We start from the raw sequence: 18442 nt of genomic DNA on the forward strand, positions 1-18442 counted from the left end.
CCATTTAGAAATAGATGGCTCTAACGAAAATTTTGGAGCTGCTCATGCTTGCCGAAAAATCAGATGATCCCCCTCTACTGGTGGTTTGTCGGGGGCTTCCTGACCCCAGTCACCATGTGTGCTACCCTCACGCATTCACTGGTCCCAAAACCTCCTAACAGCCTGGTCAGAACGGCCCAGATGGTGGGCAATTAGTCAATATGACCATCCAGCTTCTTGCATTCCAACAATGCGCCCCTCTGTGACTCCGTTCATCTGAAGACCGTTCATCTAATCACCACAACTCTCATCATTAACATATTTGCCCGAGATGTAACTGCATGACGACTTTTGCAGCAAAACGACAACTCCCAGATGCTGAAATTTTTTTTTGACAGTGTATATAAGGGCCACATCTGAGACTACCATGGTGTGGCAGGTTTATGACCAAGTTCAGTATAACATCACTAAACATCTTGTAGGTAGATTCGTAACTCTTCTGAACTGAAAACATTGTGCAAACAACAACGTTAAACTCTTGCAGATGTTTATTAAAATTACCAGATTCATTTTTAGATTTTTATACAAAGAAATAGATTTTTTTTGTAAATTAAATACATATTACTCTTGTTTGTGATTAGCCTTGGTTAATATAAAAATAAAAATTAGTATTTAGCCACGATCCTTCTTTGTGGGCTAAGTTTATAGCCAAAATCCAAACAGCACTAAATGTATATGGTGACATGGGAATATCACATTTCATAGCCAGGCCCCCCTGTGGAATTAACATTGTACTCAGGGGTCTTATTCATTTAATATGGAAGTCATCATGAATCGTGAAAACATCTAGTTATGACATTGTCCTTGTGGAAATGGCTCCTGACTGCAGTAGAAACAAATGTATTAACTCCCGGGCCGGTTCTCTGCCATATTATTACTGCCATATGTGAATGAGGTCTTAAAGCTTTACTCCTCACACACCAGCAAGCTCTTTAATTTCTAGGAATTGCTAGTGGCCAAAGGGACGCAAAGGTTTCCATTTGCCAACCTGTAAGATGCTGTATTAAAAAAAAACAAAAAAAAAAAAAAAACTGCAGCGCCAAAATCACCGTAAGACCCTGTGCGGTACTGCAGCACATGGGCAACGATAAAGCTTTACGTTTATAGAATTAGTTCTATGGAAAAAACTATCAAAAACCTCTTTTCCATTGAAAGATATTCAACAAAACACTGTAAATCTGGGTCTGCATTCACTAGGTGTAAAGGGGCCCCAAATGGGACAAAGTAACAGCTGCAAAGGGGCCTTGTAAACTACTTCGGATCCAAGCAACTGCTGATAGTTGTCACTAGATTAAAACTTTGTTTTAGGCTGGACGAATGCAGTCCTGCACACAGTGTAGCATTCTTGTTAGGAATATATATATATATATATATATATATATATATATATATATATATATATATATATATATATATATATATATATAGTGTGTCTTTTCAAACTACCTTTTTTTTTTTTTTTTACAACTTGGGTCATGAAAGCTGCATATTTGGCATCCCTTTTTGTGGCCCCTTCTACAATATATGATGCATCACTAAAGCCCATGAACAAATAAGGTGTCTGGTACAGTGGTGTGGATGTGGGTTGCATTTTCACATAGTTTCCTTCATTTATATTCTTCATTATATGTTGGTTTGCTTGCAGCCACAGTTCCTACAGACATTTGCATTGCAAATAAATAAAAGCAGGTCTGACCCATTTGTGTGTTCAGGTCTGGACACAGCAACTAGTTTCCCTTCATGTAGCAGTAAGTATTATGCAAAGATGCCAACACTGTCTGCACGGCTCAAACCAGAGACCCTTCCTACAACACATGTCCAAATACTGAGCCAGTCTTAGGCCTCATGTCCACGGGGAAAATCAGGCCCGCTTCGGATTCTACATGGAGAATCTGCAGCGGGTCCCTCCTGCCCCGCGGACATGAGCGCTGAAAATAGGAATTTAAAAGAATTTACTCATCCGGAGCGGGCGGGGAAAGTCTTCTTTTCCTCACGGCCGGATCTTCTTTTTTGGCCGGCGGATGAACTCGTCACGCCGGCGGCACGTCGCCGACGTGCCGCGCGCATGCGCCAGGCACATCCGCCGAGCCGAAGCAAGAAAGATCCGGCCGTGAGGAAGAGAAGACCTTCCCTCCGGAAGCTGCGGGTGAGTTAATTCTTTTAAATTCCTATTTTAGGTCTCCCGCGGATCCGGACGGCTTCCATAGGCTTCAATAGAAGCCCGCGGGAGACCCGCACGAAAATGGAGCATGGTCCAGATTTTTTCATGCTCCATTTTTTTTTTAAATCACTTTTATTGACCATCCGCGGGTATTTATCTACCCCGCGGGTGGTCAATGCATCCCTATGGGGTGCGGATCCGCGGGCAGGAGAAGAGTTAAAATCTGCTGCGGATTTTAATTCTTCTTTTGCCCGTGGACATGAGGCCTTAGGGTGCTTCTAGATGGAATGTTTGTCATTCCAACAAGCGAAAGTGATCGCTAATCGTTCAGTCTAAATGCGAGCCAATGACCGGACGACCGATAATAGTTTGATTTTCGATCATTTTACGCAGGCATAAACCCATCATTGGCTCGTTTACTAACCGTTGTGTTTAAATACCGATCGTTCAGCCGTTCTCATTGACTTACACAGCGAAAGTGAATGACTGAACGATTTCTGATTTGTCCTGGTCAACGATGTATCTGCCGGTATAAACAGGCTGCATGAGAGCGAACGAGCCAATGATGATGTTACTCGCTTGTTCAAACAATAAACTGGCTCGTCTAAAAAGGCCCTTACTTAAAAAGGTTAAAGAGCGAAGATAATCAGATAAATTACTATAAGCATTCAGCGCAAAGCCAAGACAATGTATCTAAAGCAGTATTGTAGCATAAGCATTATGAAGATTTGCTTGTGTGTTAGTTTCTTTTTTTGCTAGAATCCCCCATAATATGAGTAAAGTGCAATAATTTTAGGATATTCTGGTCTGTAAACCTAAAATTAGGTCATTCTGGCACCTTGAAGCCGAAACAAGGGGTACAAGATTAGAAGAAGCAATGGGCTGTTACGTTCATTGAATAGAAGCTAGGGTTGTAATAACATTCATTTTCCCGGGTTCACCATTCTCCCTCCTGTAGGGGAAAAAAAAAATAAAAAAAGTAGAGCATATAGACTTGTAACTGATAAAAACTTCTGCAAAGAGTCTCTTGCTTTAGAGTGGGAAGGGGCTAGCTGTCCCATATTTCTTGCATTCGGTTCCACACCCTTTGCCTGTGGTCAGGGGTGAAGCAATGTCCAATCATAGCCTCTGTTTCCCGTATACGCCTTTGAAATCGGCAGCGATCCCGGGCATATTCCTCCCAGTGACCTTTGCGTTCTTCATTACAAACATAATATATGGTGATTTTTTCATAGAAGGTCACCTGGAAAAATATAATGAGAAACAGTTAGAAAATAAAAACACCACATTAAATATACGGTAACTACAGGCAAACATGGTAGCAGAGGCGTTTAAAGGGGTTGTGTCAAGTTTCCATTTTGCAGTAAAGTTGCTGAAATCACTCTAAGATTGTACGCGCCCAGTAACTGTACATTCACAAACCTCCTCTGTCCGTTCCCTTCCTATCTTGGTACCCCCCACTGCTCTAGCAACGTTGGCCCTTTAAAAGGCTTTTGTGGGCGGTCCAGCAACCTGCAGATGTGACATACTAAAACAATTCCCATGAGCACCTTGTGACCTCTGTGCTGGCCCCTCCCACCACTGACCTGTGTGCTGGCTCCTCCCACCAGACTCCTCTTCCTTCATAATAGTAAAGTGTGTGTGCCTCCATACATAGGAGCAATGCAACGGTATAAAAAGCTTATGGGCGTGTTATTTATACCACTGTATCCGTTTCCTTCTACTAGTGCCCTCATATATATGTATGGGAAGTAGATCTATATGTATAGTATATACACTGTATGTATATATATATATGTATGTCTACATAGCATAATTACAGGGTGTGCATTCAACCTCTCAGATTTCAATTAACATGACTGAATTATGACGAATGATGGAATTAGCACCAGATGAATGAAAAACAGAGTTTGGGGCCTCATTTATCAACCCTGTGAAATAAAAATTTTTGTTGCCCATGGCAACCAATCACAGTGCACCTTCTATTTTACCAGAGAAGTATAACAAAAGATTGGTTGCTGTGGACTACAAAGATAGTTTTACTAATAGGGTAAGTTCACACAGCAGAATTCACCACAGAGTTTCAACTCTCCTTCCAGCTATTAAACCTGCAGTTTTCTGCAGTGGTTTTTGGCACACGTGGATTGAGTCCTGTTAGTGGACAAAATCTGTGTGCAGTATTCCAACACATTTCCACATTAACATGTCACCTTTTCAATGTGGAAACATGCCCAAACGGCTCATACGGATTTTGTCCATAAACAGGACTAAACCCGCAGGTGGAGCCACACCAAAAACAGTGTCAGAACCTGCACCATTTGCATGTTTTTTTTATGTAGATCCGCAGCATATTTACCCCTTTCAATTGAGGGGGTAAAATCTGCGTCAAGAGCCGCGTTAAAATCCGCACCACTGGAGCGGATTTTGACACAGCTTTGATGCAGATTTTGGTGCGGGTTTCCGCTGTGGAAAAGTAGAGAGAGAAACTACTGCAGCAACTAAAATGTGCATTTTTGTTAAGTATTTAAAGGGCATAGTTTATAGCAATGGGTACAATTCAATACTTGGCAGAACCCCTGTAAAAATCTGCACAATAACGTGTTATTTTCACCAATTCCAACTCTGACAACCATTGTACTCTGTCATGTGACCCAAGGAGCACGGCGTTTAATCGTTGCATTCGTACATATAGGTGCTGCCACCTTCTGTCCAAGAGTGGAGCTGAGATCACAGGATCAGCACACGGACTTCTTACCGCACCCAATAAAAGATGCCTTTTTCAGGTCATGTGACTATGACAAGAGGGTCAGAGGCAGTAATTGGTAAATTCACTCTATGAAGCCCACACATATTGCTGCATAGTTTTAGTTAGTGGGCAAACTGTTTAAAACGTTTCATTTAAGCCTCTTTCACGTTGCAGTAATTGGCTCAGTGTTTGTAAGCCAAGCCACAGAATGTCTTGATGCAACGATTAAACCAGAAGGGGGGATATTATTGCTTTTGTGTAGGTTCCGCTAACCGCAAACCCTGTAATTGCTACCTCTCTGGGCCTATCTTCAGAAAGTTCACGGAAGCAAAAGTGAAGATTATTTTATCTTTCCACTAAAGGCTCCCCCCCCCCCCCCCCCCAAAAAAAAATGAAGGAATTGCTATGGACAACATCCACTAGTCCATAAAGAAAAAGCTAAAATTAAAAACATTAGAATTAATTTGATTGTCATTTAGTTAACACACAATTCCAACTCAGAATCGCAAAATTGAGATTAGCCCCCCCCTATGGGTGTGGCCAAGAAAGCTGGGGGGAGGGGGAGGGCGGTGCGCGAGACACCAGGAAACAGGTCTGTGCAGACTTGGAGAAGGAAAATGCAGACTGTGATGAGGGTGAAGGAACACAGTATATGGAGACTGTGCATAGTACATGGGAAGGGGGGGGGGGGATGAGGGAAGAGACTACAGTATATGGAGACTGTGCATAGTACATGGGAGGGGGAGGGGGGGGGCTAGAATGACTGCAGGGGATGTAGAACCCCATCCTGCATGTGTATAGAACTAAAGTTCATACCCGCTTGTTTTACATAAAGGAATCACCTTCAGGGCAAGTTCTCGATAAGTACATATCAGAAGTGTGCCATTCAATCCAGATAATTAGATATCGAGGAATTCTTTGTACATTAGCTCGTTCAGTAGCAAAAACAAATAAAAAAAAAATTGACCAAAAACAAAGATAAAAATTCTCAAGATTTTTAATTTTCCCAGCCCAAAAAGAAATTCTTAGGTTTCCAAAGCGACTGAATTCAGTCTCTGACAAAGCACTAGAAGACACCTTATCAGCTGACTGCCCAGCCCAAGTGAGCAGAGGGGTGGACAAGTGCAGCGTCATGCTAACCCATAGAGGACATATCTCTGTAAAGCAAATAAATGCTGACTAATTACTGACTTAGCTCAATTTAACCCTGTTATTACTGACTTCTTCTTGATCAGTGCTTTTTAAGCCAAATAAAATATTCTGTCCCAAAAATATACTGTGTCGATAGGTGGTACATAAATTAGAGGTATTCCCACCTCAGACTTTTATGGCTAGATGGTTTGTAGAATTTCCACTGATTTCTATGGCAATTATGGAAACAGGGTAGCTAGTTGCACTTGACCGTTTCCGGCCTCCATGTTTAGCTGAGACGGGACACACCACCTTCTACACCAGCCAAGCCTACGATATCTATCACTAGTAAGGATTTGGGGAAAAAGTAACATTTTTGAGTACATAGAGCCATAATTTGAGGGGATGTCTGAATTGTAATATCTTGGTACAACCCATTCCCCATGTACTAAGCTAACAAATAGTCATAATATACTCGCCCCTCCTTGGTCTCCCGCTTCATTCTGGGTTTACAGCTGCAGTCCCACTTGTTTATTGAAGGACCAAGGATGGCCTGTGATGTCCCATAAACCATACAAGACTGAAGCTGTAAGTACGAACCACAGCGGGGGACCAAGCACCGGCACGAAACAGCGGGATCGGGGAGAGGCAAGGAAATTCCTATCTGGGGATGGGGTTGTAACAAGATATTACAACTCAGACAACCCCTTTAAGTAGAATTATGCTAAAAATACAAGTCTGGAAGTGCTAATAGTTGGGAAAGCCACAGAGGAGCTTCTTCCAACAGAACCTTTTCTTTCAAATCCCATAAGGTACGTTTTTGGTGTAGTATTTCAGATTAATCTAAATGTGTGATTTTATTTTTTTCTTGATTGCATATGCGCAATTATCGAAGGAGTCGTCTCCCTGTGGAATACCAGGTCTGTCCTACAGTTACATCAGCTTCATCGACGCGGGTTTTAAGTTTCAGTCCTTTGCATCAGTCTGTGTTTTATCTCTTGGGAAACCATTACTAGGGATGCCGTGATACGGCTCTTAAGAGATACAAGAGTAACTACGGAGGGCAAACAAGGAAATATACAGCCAACTGATGAAAGTGGGAACAGACTGACATATAGTAGTAGAAAACTCGTTTTAGTTTGGGCCGTCAGACAACCGGACGCCCCCCCCCCCCTTCACCTCCCCCACCAAAAAAAATTAAAAAAAAGCACTTGCCATAGTTCAACCTAGGCCTCATGTAGATATTTGTATATTTCTGTACATGCTCCAAGTTGAATGGAGCGGTTTTCTGAATCCAATATAAAATATGTGAACCCATTTCATCCAGACACAGTTTTCTTCATAGACATATACAGATGCAATAAAGTACACTCAACTATATATCGAATTACTGAGTTATTATCCACTAGAAGCAATGATTCTCCACAATATGGAAAGATAAAAGCCACAATGAGGAGTGTCTGCTTCCACAGTATAGCACTAGATATCTATAAACAATTGTACAGAAGTAGTTGGCTCCATAAGTTTGAAGTTCATACAGGGCGGAATTGCATCAGGATGTCTGTGTGAAAAACCCATATGGTAATTCCGCCCGTGGCTCGTAATCCTTGGATTAGTTGGCAGAGTGGACAAGATTTTGCAAAAATCTTATCCACATGCTGCAGCCAAGCTGCACGATAACGGACACGTGGCGCAGAATTCAAATCCGCAGCATGTCAATTCTTTTGTCGTTTCTGGAGCGGCCTCTCTCTTCTCTATGGGGAGAGAAATCCGCAGCAGAATGCAGACGGTAAAACCGCTCCAAAAACCATGGCTAAAGGCCACGGGTTTTGAAGCTGCGCTTATCCCGCGTTCTTTCGGTGTGGCCATTCCGCGGGACTTCCGTCCCCAGCCTTTGGCGGGTGGCACATGACCAGATTTGAATTTCTAAATCTACAATAATCACCCGTACAGACGATCCACAGCATTCCGCACACATTGAAAGAACAGAAAATTCACATGAGCAGAAAGCGGTTGCACTTTCCGCAAGCAGAAATAAAAACGCAGCATGTTCTATTTTTCAGCGGGATCCGCACAGACAGCTTCCATTGAAGTCAATAGAAGCCGTCCGATCCGCAGCCTATTCACAATTGACATTGCGGATAGGTCGTGGGTACCTGTATCATTGCCTAGTGACGGCGTAGGAAAAACAGATTAAAAAGAAAAACAAAAAACACTGTACTGCACACGACAGACCAACACGATACACGGAATGATTATTGTTCAAATTGTTGGATCGTGCGAATTTGAACGCTAATTGTTCAGTGTAGACACGGCCAACGATTGAATGATGAGCGAGAATTCCTTCACTTCTCGTTCATTTTATACAAGCATAAATATAATCGTTCATATGTCGTTGCGTGTAATCAGCGATCGTTTAGTCGGTCACATTCACCGGTACAGAAGGACTGAATGCGAATGCATTTGCGAACCATTTATCTGCCTGTATAAACAGGCTGCATGAGAACTCTCATCTTTAGCTCATGCGAAGTTATCGCTCCGTGTAAAAGGAGCCTCCGAAGTGAAGGCATCCTGCAGAATAGAGCACCAGCACCACGATAAATCATACTACTGAATAGAGCATTGATGAGCCAATAGATTGTTAGTGCAGCAGCACTAGTCACCTGGAAATGACAAAGCCCTTCAGTGGAGAGCAGCTACTGGAACAGCAGGCACAATCAGGTCACGCCAGCAGAATACTCTACACCTCCGTTTTCAGTAAGTTTTGCTCCCACTGAATAGAGAGAATAAACTATCAGAATCCCTTTGGCCCTTAGACTATGAGGGCTCCTGCACACTTGCCCGTTTTCTCACGCGATTGTCAATGGGACTTTCTAATGTTAAAAACGCATCGCAAGTTGGTGCTTTGCAATTTTTGTGCAATGCGATTTTAAACAGTAGAAAGTCCCATTGACAGCCGCGTGAAAAAACGTGCAAGAAAAATCCAAGTGTGCAGTGGGCCCTGAGATGCTAGTTGAAGATTCTCCACTATCCAACTAGCTGCCATCACACAAATGATGCCCGACAGGTCGTCCCAGCAATAGTCGTGCCTGTGCGTTTAGGCCGCCTGCACAGGGCACAGCTGGATTCCACATACGGGTTCCTTCAGTGGATTCCAGCTCTGACTACGGTTGCCAACCCTGCGTACCTGCTTTTGCCGTACTGCGGATGACCGAGAACGCTCGGCGTCAGTCACGCACAGTACAGATTTTGTTTACCTGCGTCTATATGCATTATCAATTGCAGATGGGTTGTGGGTTGGACCGGTTCCATTGACTTCATTGAGTCCGCAGCAAAACAGAGCATGTTGCGAATTTTCCCCCTGCTCACGGAAATCGCAATTTATTTCTGCGATGTGTGAAAGAAAATGAGAAAATATATAGCATGCTTTGAAAGGCATTTGCTGCGGACCCTCCATGTGGATGCCCGCCGCAGATTCCATAGCAAAAATCCAGTCATGTGCAGCCAGCCTTACACTGGAATGATCATCGCTCAGTAAATGGAGACGGAGTGGTTTGGGGATTGTTCCAGACTGCTTGTTTACACCGGCCGATCAGTTCAGTTTTCTACATCAGAAAATGAACGAGCAGCAAATTAATTCTTGTTCATCGTTGAGTCGGAGTATTTACACTGAATGATAATCGCTGGATGCAGGAATCTGCATGATTTACATTGGTCTGTATATGGGCTCCTGCACACTGACGAGGGCGATATCGGGCTGTAATTCGCAATCCTTCTAAAAACCCCTGCATGTGGGGCGTTTTCACATGGAAACAGCCTCGCATCACTTTGGGGTTCCCTTCATCGCCGCCGCGGCAGGAGATCGCAATATCCTCACATTGTTTTCAATGGGTCCAGCACTGCTGCCGCCAGCCCTGTTGAAAGCATGTGGAAGCCCCTACCTGCGACAGCCTTGCATCCCTGCGGGCTGAAAGAATCCCCTGCCGCAGCTGTCACAGCCGCAGCAAGGGATCGTGATGTTCACCCGCTGCTTTCAATGGGCGATATTGCAAAAAGAAAGGAGATGCGGTTGTTTTTTTTCACGCAGCATCGCAGGAGTGAGAACATTACAATTGAGAACGAAACCATTGAATATCATCGGTTTCATAATCATGTGTTTCCTACTCACTCTCGCATCGAGAGAATATTGTGTGTTTTTCTCGCCAGTGTGAAGGAGCCATAACTGGGCCCTTACACCACATAAGGGAACATGCGGCCATCAGAATATGTTACCAGTGCAGGCTCTCAGCATAAAACATGCTAAGACATTTAAAAATGTTTTTACAAATGCTTTCTGGTAGATCCTCCCCTAATGGTAAAAGCATGGAGGAAAGCTGTGACTGCCACTGCCTCCCCAGTAAGCCACTGACTGACAGCCTTCTTCCAGCTCTACACCTATAGGAAGAAGCGGTCAGTCGTCTATGGGAGAGGGGATGGCTGCAGCTCATTAATATCCTGAACTACATGTTATTAGAAAACCTGTGTTACACAAACCTGACATTTCAAGTTAAGTGTCCTTCTGTAATTTTAGTCAAATTCATAAATCCAAATAAAGGCTAAAATCCATACAAACGAGGGTACAGCCACTTGCGCAATTTTCACACACGCGTCCCATAGCAATATGGATGAAAATCGTGCGTGAAAACGCCAGATTGCCGTCAATGTGCTTTATCACATAAGCGATTTTTCTCTCACATCAATTCTGCGAGATTGAAAGACTGGTGAATGCCCACTTTGTATGGAATAGGTGAGCGAAAATCGCAAGTGCGTAGATACAATGTGTCTTTGAAATTTTAAAAACGCATCGTGCTCGCCCCCAGAATCACAAGTTTTGCAGAGCGGTACCGGTTTCTCAGAATGATATTTGGCTCTTCTGTGGCAATGCACCCTCACACAACCAGCTGCACAACCTGCACTCTAAGGCCCTCTGCACACGGGCGGAAATTCTGCGGCAGGATTTCCGCCCGTGGCCGCTGCCATAGGATTGCATTAGAAAATGCAATCCTAGGCAGACGGACATGAAATCGTGCGCAGGAAAGCAAATCGTAGCATGCTCTATTTCGGTGTGGAGCTCCCCGCATGCGCTGGCTGGCAGCTAGCACATCAAAGAGCCGAAGCCGCGGGAGAGGCGAGTGCCGCGCTGGTCCCTACAGGGGCTCGGCTCCCGCTGCGAGGATCCGACCCGGCCGTCTGCAGGCGGCCTACATCTGATGGTAGCTGGTCAACCCCAAAGCATGCAGCCTTCAGCGCCTCTAGAAGAGGAGACCTAAGTGTAAACCTTCCACATACAAATGCTCAACCTGAGCAATTAGTGACTCAAATAGTAAAAATTCTTCCCTCCCAAGAGCACCTCAGCAATAACCTGTATTTAATAGTCCACTTGCATTACTCACATGTACATAAAACAAAGTTCTAGGACACGTCAAAAAAAGTTATGCAAGTCCTGTACTGAGGGCCTCATAAGGACATCTTTACATACTGCTCACCGGCAGATGACAAACACTTGTTTCTAGACATAAAACACATAGGTTTAGTACGTCCTCTACCCGATGGCAGCCGCAATACCGAGCAACTATGTTCCCACCACAAGAGCAAACCAAAAGCAAGAGTCAAAGTTGTAAAACTAGAAACTACTAGAAGGCCCAAGACAGACAACATAAAACACTGAAATCCACATCTGCCAACTACAACCCCCCCACTATATTGTGTATATATACCTATCGATCTGTTAGGGTGGTTTCAAATCTGCCTTCGGAGGTTCCACTTTCCTGCTCCATTTGGGGATCAGGAAAGGGGCATCCCTGCGACCAAACAGCAGCCATTGACTATAACGGGGTCCGTCTGCTTTCCACTTAGCTGTCCAGCTTTTAACCATAAGAAAATGCGCTACATGCAGCACTTTTTCTTGCAGTATTTTGTGCAGGATCTGCGACAATCTCAAGCAGAAGTTCCAACACAGATGTGAAACCGCCCTTACCATATGTCATCGGCCCTAAACTATCAGAAGTCTGCAGACATAGGTTACTGGTGCAAGACCTGTGAATTATAGAAGTACAGTAAGTACACGGCCATCATATGAAATATACCTTTTTATGACCAGCATTGGCACGTTGCTCCTCGGACCCACACCGCTTCTCGCTCACCCGTAAGGGCCAAGAATCATTGGGATGCGCGCGTACAGTCAGTTCACAACTCGAGGGGCTTGTACAAACAAGCTCTAAAAGTTTGGTGGCAGCATCGCTGTTCTGCCTCTTTTGTTCAAAAGTTTGTACGGAGGCTGTAAAGAATAAGGGGTTGTAGGGATCTTCCGATTTTAGGAACCCATTCCACAGTTTTAAGTTTTCCTGTTCATCTGCACTGTATTCCTCCTCGCTGTCACTGTCCGACACGGCATCACTGTCACACCACGATTCTTCATCATCGGAAGAGACCGCGTCCTGCTCCTCAAGGTGGGAGCTCACCTCCGCAACGGGACCGGTCTGCAAACTGGCAGTAAAGTTCTGCGGATTGTAAGGATCAGCGCTGCAAAAAGAGGTCCACAGCACCCCTTCCTCGGGGACTGGAATATCACTTTCTGAGGCAGATACTGATCCTTCACTGTCAAAGCCATCATCACCTTGTTCACAGGAGGAGCCAGGGTCTTCCTCTTCATCACTCACAACTGTCCCCAAAATATAACCAATGTGTTTATTAGTGCATACAGGAATAGCGGGGGCACGGATATCCTCCTCCAGATCAGAATCCATATCGTCGCTGTCCTCGTCATCTTCTCTGTCTTTCACAACTGAATCTGCTGGTCCGATATCGGGAGGTGAAATACCCCCTGACTGGAGGTGTTGGGTGAGATTGATGCACTGCCAGTCCTCCAAACTGTGATATCCCTGGTCCTGATCAGGGGTGGGTAGATATTTATCCTGGGTGTTGCCTGAAATGTCTGGTTTCGGAACAAGAAGAGAAAGAGGATGACAAGGTTGGGAATCGGGGTCAGTCCCCGGAAGCTCCACCACACTGCTCTGGTGGTCTGACAACAGGTGGTGGTCAGGAGATAGGTCTTTATTGTGTCCATCATGCCAGGCAGGATCGGACTCTCTCAGAAGAGCAGGATCAGTAAGGTCAGAGACCTTCTTGGCATCCCCGCTGGGCACATCCTGGTTCTGCTGCAGGAACCACAGCCTCATATTACGGATATGTTCAATTTCAACTTTGGACTTCGAGGGGTTGTCAAGAACATCTTTATCCTGAAGACTGGCATCACTGCCCAGGTCAATCCAAGTGAAGACTCCGGGTGACCCGGGGTTAAAGATGCAGGAGACCATGTCCAGAGGAGACTGCCGGGTCCCATCACCCAGTCCCATCTCATTAGTGTCAGAGGACCTGCTGCAGCACTCATCATCATCCTCATCTTCCTCATGCTCCTTCCAGGTGCCCAGGCCGGGCTCCCACAGCGCCTGCACCTTGGTGTGCCAGCTGCCCAGCTCCTCCCAGGTCTCCTGCTCCTTGCTGGAGGACACATAACCCGTCCATGGGTGCATCATCTCCAGGTCTGCCTTCATGGTAGGAGACAGCAGCTCCTTCCAGGGTCCCAGCTCCTCCAGCCCCTCCCAGGGCCCCGGCCGTAGCCCGAGAGCCTCCAGCACCTCGGGTAACTCGTCCGGCCCCACCGACCGGTGCAGCAGCCAGGCAGACGGCAGGAAGGAGAAGAAGGAGGGGAGTCCCATCAGGTAAGACCAAGCCGCCCCCAGCAGCTGGAACACACGGAGCTGCAGTAGGCCGTGCAGGAGGCGGCCTAGCAGGGCCCGGAGCCCCGGGGAGGACGGGGAATCCCTGTCGGCACACATTAGGCCTCACTTGTACAGCTCCGAGGTGCCGTAGGACAGAAAACCGCCGCCATTAGGCTCTCCGGTAACGATGACGGCGCCGGCCCGAGCTCAGACACCGGCGTCTGCCTGACAGCTGGAGAAGCTGCGAAGGGAGAGAGCGTAAGAGAGGGCGGGGCTTCTGACGTAACGTAACTGCGTGTCACGGCTATGTGGGCGGGGGAAGCGTCAGAGCTCGTGCGCATGCGTCTCCTGGAGAGCGTGAGGCAGTTTTGAAAAAAGAAAAAAAAAAAAAGCATTGAGCGGGAAGATCTACCAGAGCCGCAGAGATGGGGAAGGAGAGAGGGCTGAGGGCTTCCATTACAGCGGGTGTGCTAGTGTGGGTATATGACTGTATGGGGGGCTTCACACGAGCGTAGGCGTGACTATGCTTGCCTCAGTGAACGAGGTTGGATGAGGTAGATACGCGCTCGTATCAGCGCATATTACTGTACCTTTTGCGCATGCAGAGCCATCTCACACACGGGACACAGCCCTTCGGTGTTTTAAAAGGCTATTTAGCCTAATGAGGTAGAGATATGTTCTTTTTTTCACGGAGTAGCGTATTTGCGGAGTGCACATTTCTGCACATCCCATAGACTTCTGTAGGGCCTCAGGGGCGCAAATGTGCACAAAAATAGAGCATGCTGTTTTTTTCCACATATGCAAAAAAAGAGAATGAGCCCACTGAAATCTATGGGTTCTATTCTTTACATATCGTGTGCGCACATACGTCCGTCTGAAGGTGCAGCTGGCCAAGGATATTTAGTTACATTTCATACTCTTGCTATTTAGTACACCCACTACCCATTATAAAATAGTAGCCGGCTCTAGGCTTCATTCATATTTATGGATCCATTCAGACGGCGATACTTGGTCAGAATTTGTAAATCAAAAACAGGTCCTAAACCAGGTTGAAATGGTAGAGCTGGATGGTCATCGGGTCCAGCCCCCTGTTCAATGCAGGATTCACTAAACCAGGGGGCCACAGCATACAGCCTGGGGGCCATAATGCTATTCTGCACGGTCCAATCATCTAGACAGAACTGGTTATGCGTGGCTGCCCACATGTAGTTTCCATGTCGGGGTGATGAGTGGCACATAGCAGGGCAACAGTTGCAGAAGACGGCAAGAAAAGATTCAGCATCCATAAAATCACAGTTTTAGGCCGGCGCCCCCCAGAGACCCCAATACTTACCTCCGGATCCGACGTCCTCCGTCCCGCATGATGCTTCGGCGCGCATGCGCAATAGAGTGGGTGACGCGCCGGGCGTGTCATATGACACGCCCACAACGTCATATGACACGCCTGGCGGTGGGCGGGGAAGCGGTTTCACGCTATCTTCCGCTGTAGCACTGCAATGGAAGCCGGCCGCGCGTACACCCGCAGCAAATAGAGCATGCCGCGAGTGAGGACGGGAGATTTCACTGTGTGGAATTCCGCACCGTGAGCATTGAGCTATTAGGTTCAATAGAACCTAATAGCAGGGGGCAACGCAGCGGAAATCCATCCATGGGAAGGAGCCCTTATTCAGATATATTAAAATCCCACCCGGAAGGATATATAATGGCACGACAGCTCTTAGTCTTAGCTTGTAAACGCATCAGTTGTCGTGCCATTGTATTTCCTTCCTGTTGGGATTTTATAATCTGTCTCAATAAAGACAAGATTTTATGGATGCTGGATTCTTTTCTTGCTGTCTTCTGCAATTGATTCTAATCAAGTCCGTGTGTCCTGCTGGTGAGCTGTTACATTTTCTTTAAAGCAGGGCAACAGAAATGGAAAAGTATTAGGCTGGGTTCACACAGGGCGGATTTGCTGCTGTTTTGCCGCGGTTTTTCCGTTGCGGTTTTGCCGCAGAAGAAATGCTTCTGCGGCAAAACCGCTTCAAAGGTTAATTTTGGCTTGCGGATTTTCTTGCGGAAAAATCCACAAGCGTTTTTTACTTTTTGATGCGGATTTTGCTGCGTCCATAGAGGTCTATGGACAAAAAAGCGCTGCGGAAAAGACAGAAGAATGGACATGCTGCATCTTTGAAAACCGCGGCTGTGCGTAAAAAATCCGCCCTGTGAGAACAGCTTTTTTGCAAAACTCATTTGCACGGCATTGCACTGCAAACTCAGTGGTTTTGCCGCAGTGCGGATATGCAACAGCAATCCGTGGCAAAACCACAGCAAATCCGCCCTGTGTGAACCCAGGCTTAAAGGGGTTGTCCTGCGGAAGCAAGTGGGGTTATACACTTCTGTATGGCCATATTAATGCACTTTGTAATGTACATCGTGCATTAAATATGAGCCATACAGAAGTTATTCACTTACCTGCTCCGGTGCTGGCGTCCTTGTCGCCATGGCGCCGACTAACGCGGTCTTCTCCTTCCTTTGGACGCACTTGCGCTGTGCGGTCTTCTGCTTTGTTCAATGGAGCCGCTCCGGCGTGCTTGCGCCAGAGAGCTGGTCTGCGCATGTCAAGGATAGATGGAGAGAATACACAGAGGAACTATATGCCCACAACCATCTACCTGGATCATTGTATGATGTGGAGCCTGTGAACTTGGAACCCTCCATTACGGAGTCAGAAGTTGTTATGGCAATTAAATAACTAGCCAAAAGTAAGCCATCATGAATAGATTACATATCGGTAGAGCTATTGCTGCCAGTACCAGTGAAAACCGTCACGGTGCTGTGTCAGGATGTATAGGTACTCACACAATGGCCACAGGACTGGAAAAAGATCTGTCTTCATCCCTCTGCCAATGAAAGGCGACTTCCAGAATTACACCAACTACCGAACAATAGTCCTCATTCCACTTGCAAGCAATATCCTTCTTAACCCCTTCATGACGCGGCCGTTTTGTTTTTTTTTCCATTTTCATTTTTCCTCCCCCCCCTTAAAAAAATCATAACTCCTTTATTTATCCATTGACGTCGCTGTATGAGGGCTTGTTTTTGGCGGGACGAGTTGTATTTTTAGATGTTGCAATTTAATGTACCATATAATGTACTGAAAAACTTTAACAAAATTCTAAGTGGAGTAAAATGAAAAAATGACATTCCGCCATCTTTCAGTGCGTCTTGTTTCTACAGCGCACAAACTGCAACAAAAATGACATAACTTTGTTCTATGGGTCAATACGATTGCTACGGTACCAAACTTGTATAGTTTTTTTTTTTTACTGTACTACTCTCTTTTTTTTCAGACATTTAATTCTTTTCAATTATTTTCTGCGGTCATCTTCTACGCGCAATAGCTTTTTTATTTTTCCGTCGACGTAGTTCAGTGATGGCTCATTTTTTGCGGGATGTCCTGTAGTTTCCGTTAGTACTAATTCGGAATACATACGACTTTTTGATCGCTTTTTTATTTAGTTTTTTCTGGGAGACAGGATGACTGAAAAAGTGCATTTCTGGCGTTCTTTATTTTTTTTTTCAGACGACGTTCACCGTGCGGGGTAAATAATGTGCTGCTTTGATAGATCGGACTTTTACGGACGCGGCGATACCAAATATGTATTTTTATTTTATTATTTAGACTTTTTAATTATAGATATGGCAAAAGGGGGGAATTTAAACTATTACTTTTTTTTTTACAATTAAAAAAACTTTATTGCTCTTTTTAAACTTTACTTTTAAGTACCCCTGGGGGACTGCAATATGCGATACTTTGATTGCTCCTGCAGTATGACATAATACTATAGCATTACGTCATACTGCATTCTGACAGGCAGCCTATCAAGCCACCCAACGGAGATGGCTTGATAGGCAGTCTCTCAAGGCAGCCCTGGGGCTTTCAGAAGGCCCCGGCAGCCATGACACCTGCACGGCTCCCCCAATCTCACTGCGGGGGAGCCGTACGGGACCCCCAAGCAGCGTTCGGGGCTTTAAATGCTGCTGTCAGAATTGACAACGGCATTTAAAGGGTTAATAGCCGCGAACGGCCAAACACGGCTATTGCCCGCGGGTGTCAACTGTAGTAAACAGCTGACACCCGTGCTGTATGCAGAGAGGTCGCCCCGCGACCTCTCTGCACACATACCTCGACGCTCCAGGACGTAAATGTATGTCCTGGAGCGGGAAGGGGTTAAAATCATACAGAAAAGACAGATCAATAGTCGAAGCAGGACTCCCTGATGCGCAGGTAGGATTCCGGTGAGGATGTGACACCCGAAAGTATATTGCAAACCTGTGCTGAATCATGGAAAAAGCTTGAGAATATGAAAAGAATATCTTCAAATGTTTAATCAACTACACCAAGGCCTTTGACTGTGTTGACCGTGACAAGCTATGGCAGGGCCTACAAGAGCTGGGTGTATCGGCATATGTAGTCAAGCTGATAAAATCATTTTATACCAATCAAGAAGCCACAGTGAGAACACTGTATGAGGACACAGACTGGCTTGGGATCGACAAAGGCTTCCGACAGGGCTGCACCCTCTCACTCTTCTTGTTTAAGCTATATGCGGAAGTCATCAT

General features: G+C 45.6%; 1 protein-coding gene across 1 annotated transcript; it reads right to left on the bottom strand.

Annotated features, from left to right (window-relative positions):
- Positions 1–2466: 2466 nt before the first annotated feature.
- Positions 2467–14098, bottom strand: PPP1R15B (protein phosphatase 1 regulatory subunit 15B). The gene is made up of 2 exons (XM_066600141.1): positions 12203–14098; positions 2467–3443 (listed from the first exon to the last, which is right to left on the bottom strand). The coding sequence occupies exons 1-2, from the start codon at positions 13952–13954 to the stop codon at positions 3249–3251; spliced, it is 1947 nt and encodes a 648-aa protein (XP_066456238.1). The 5' UTR covers positions 13955–14098; the 3' UTR covers positions 2467–3248.
- Between the last annotated feature and the right edge of the window lie 4344 nt (positions 14099–18442).

Source organism: Eleutherodactylus coqui, chromosome 4, assembly GCF_035609145.1.
Source record: "Eleutherodactylus coqui strain aEleCoq1 chromosome 4, aEleCoq1.hap1, whole genome shotgun sequence".
NCBI classification, from domain to species: Eukaryota; Metazoa; Chordata; class Amphibia; order Anura; family Eleutherodactylidae; genus Eleutherodactylus; species Eleutherodactylus coqui.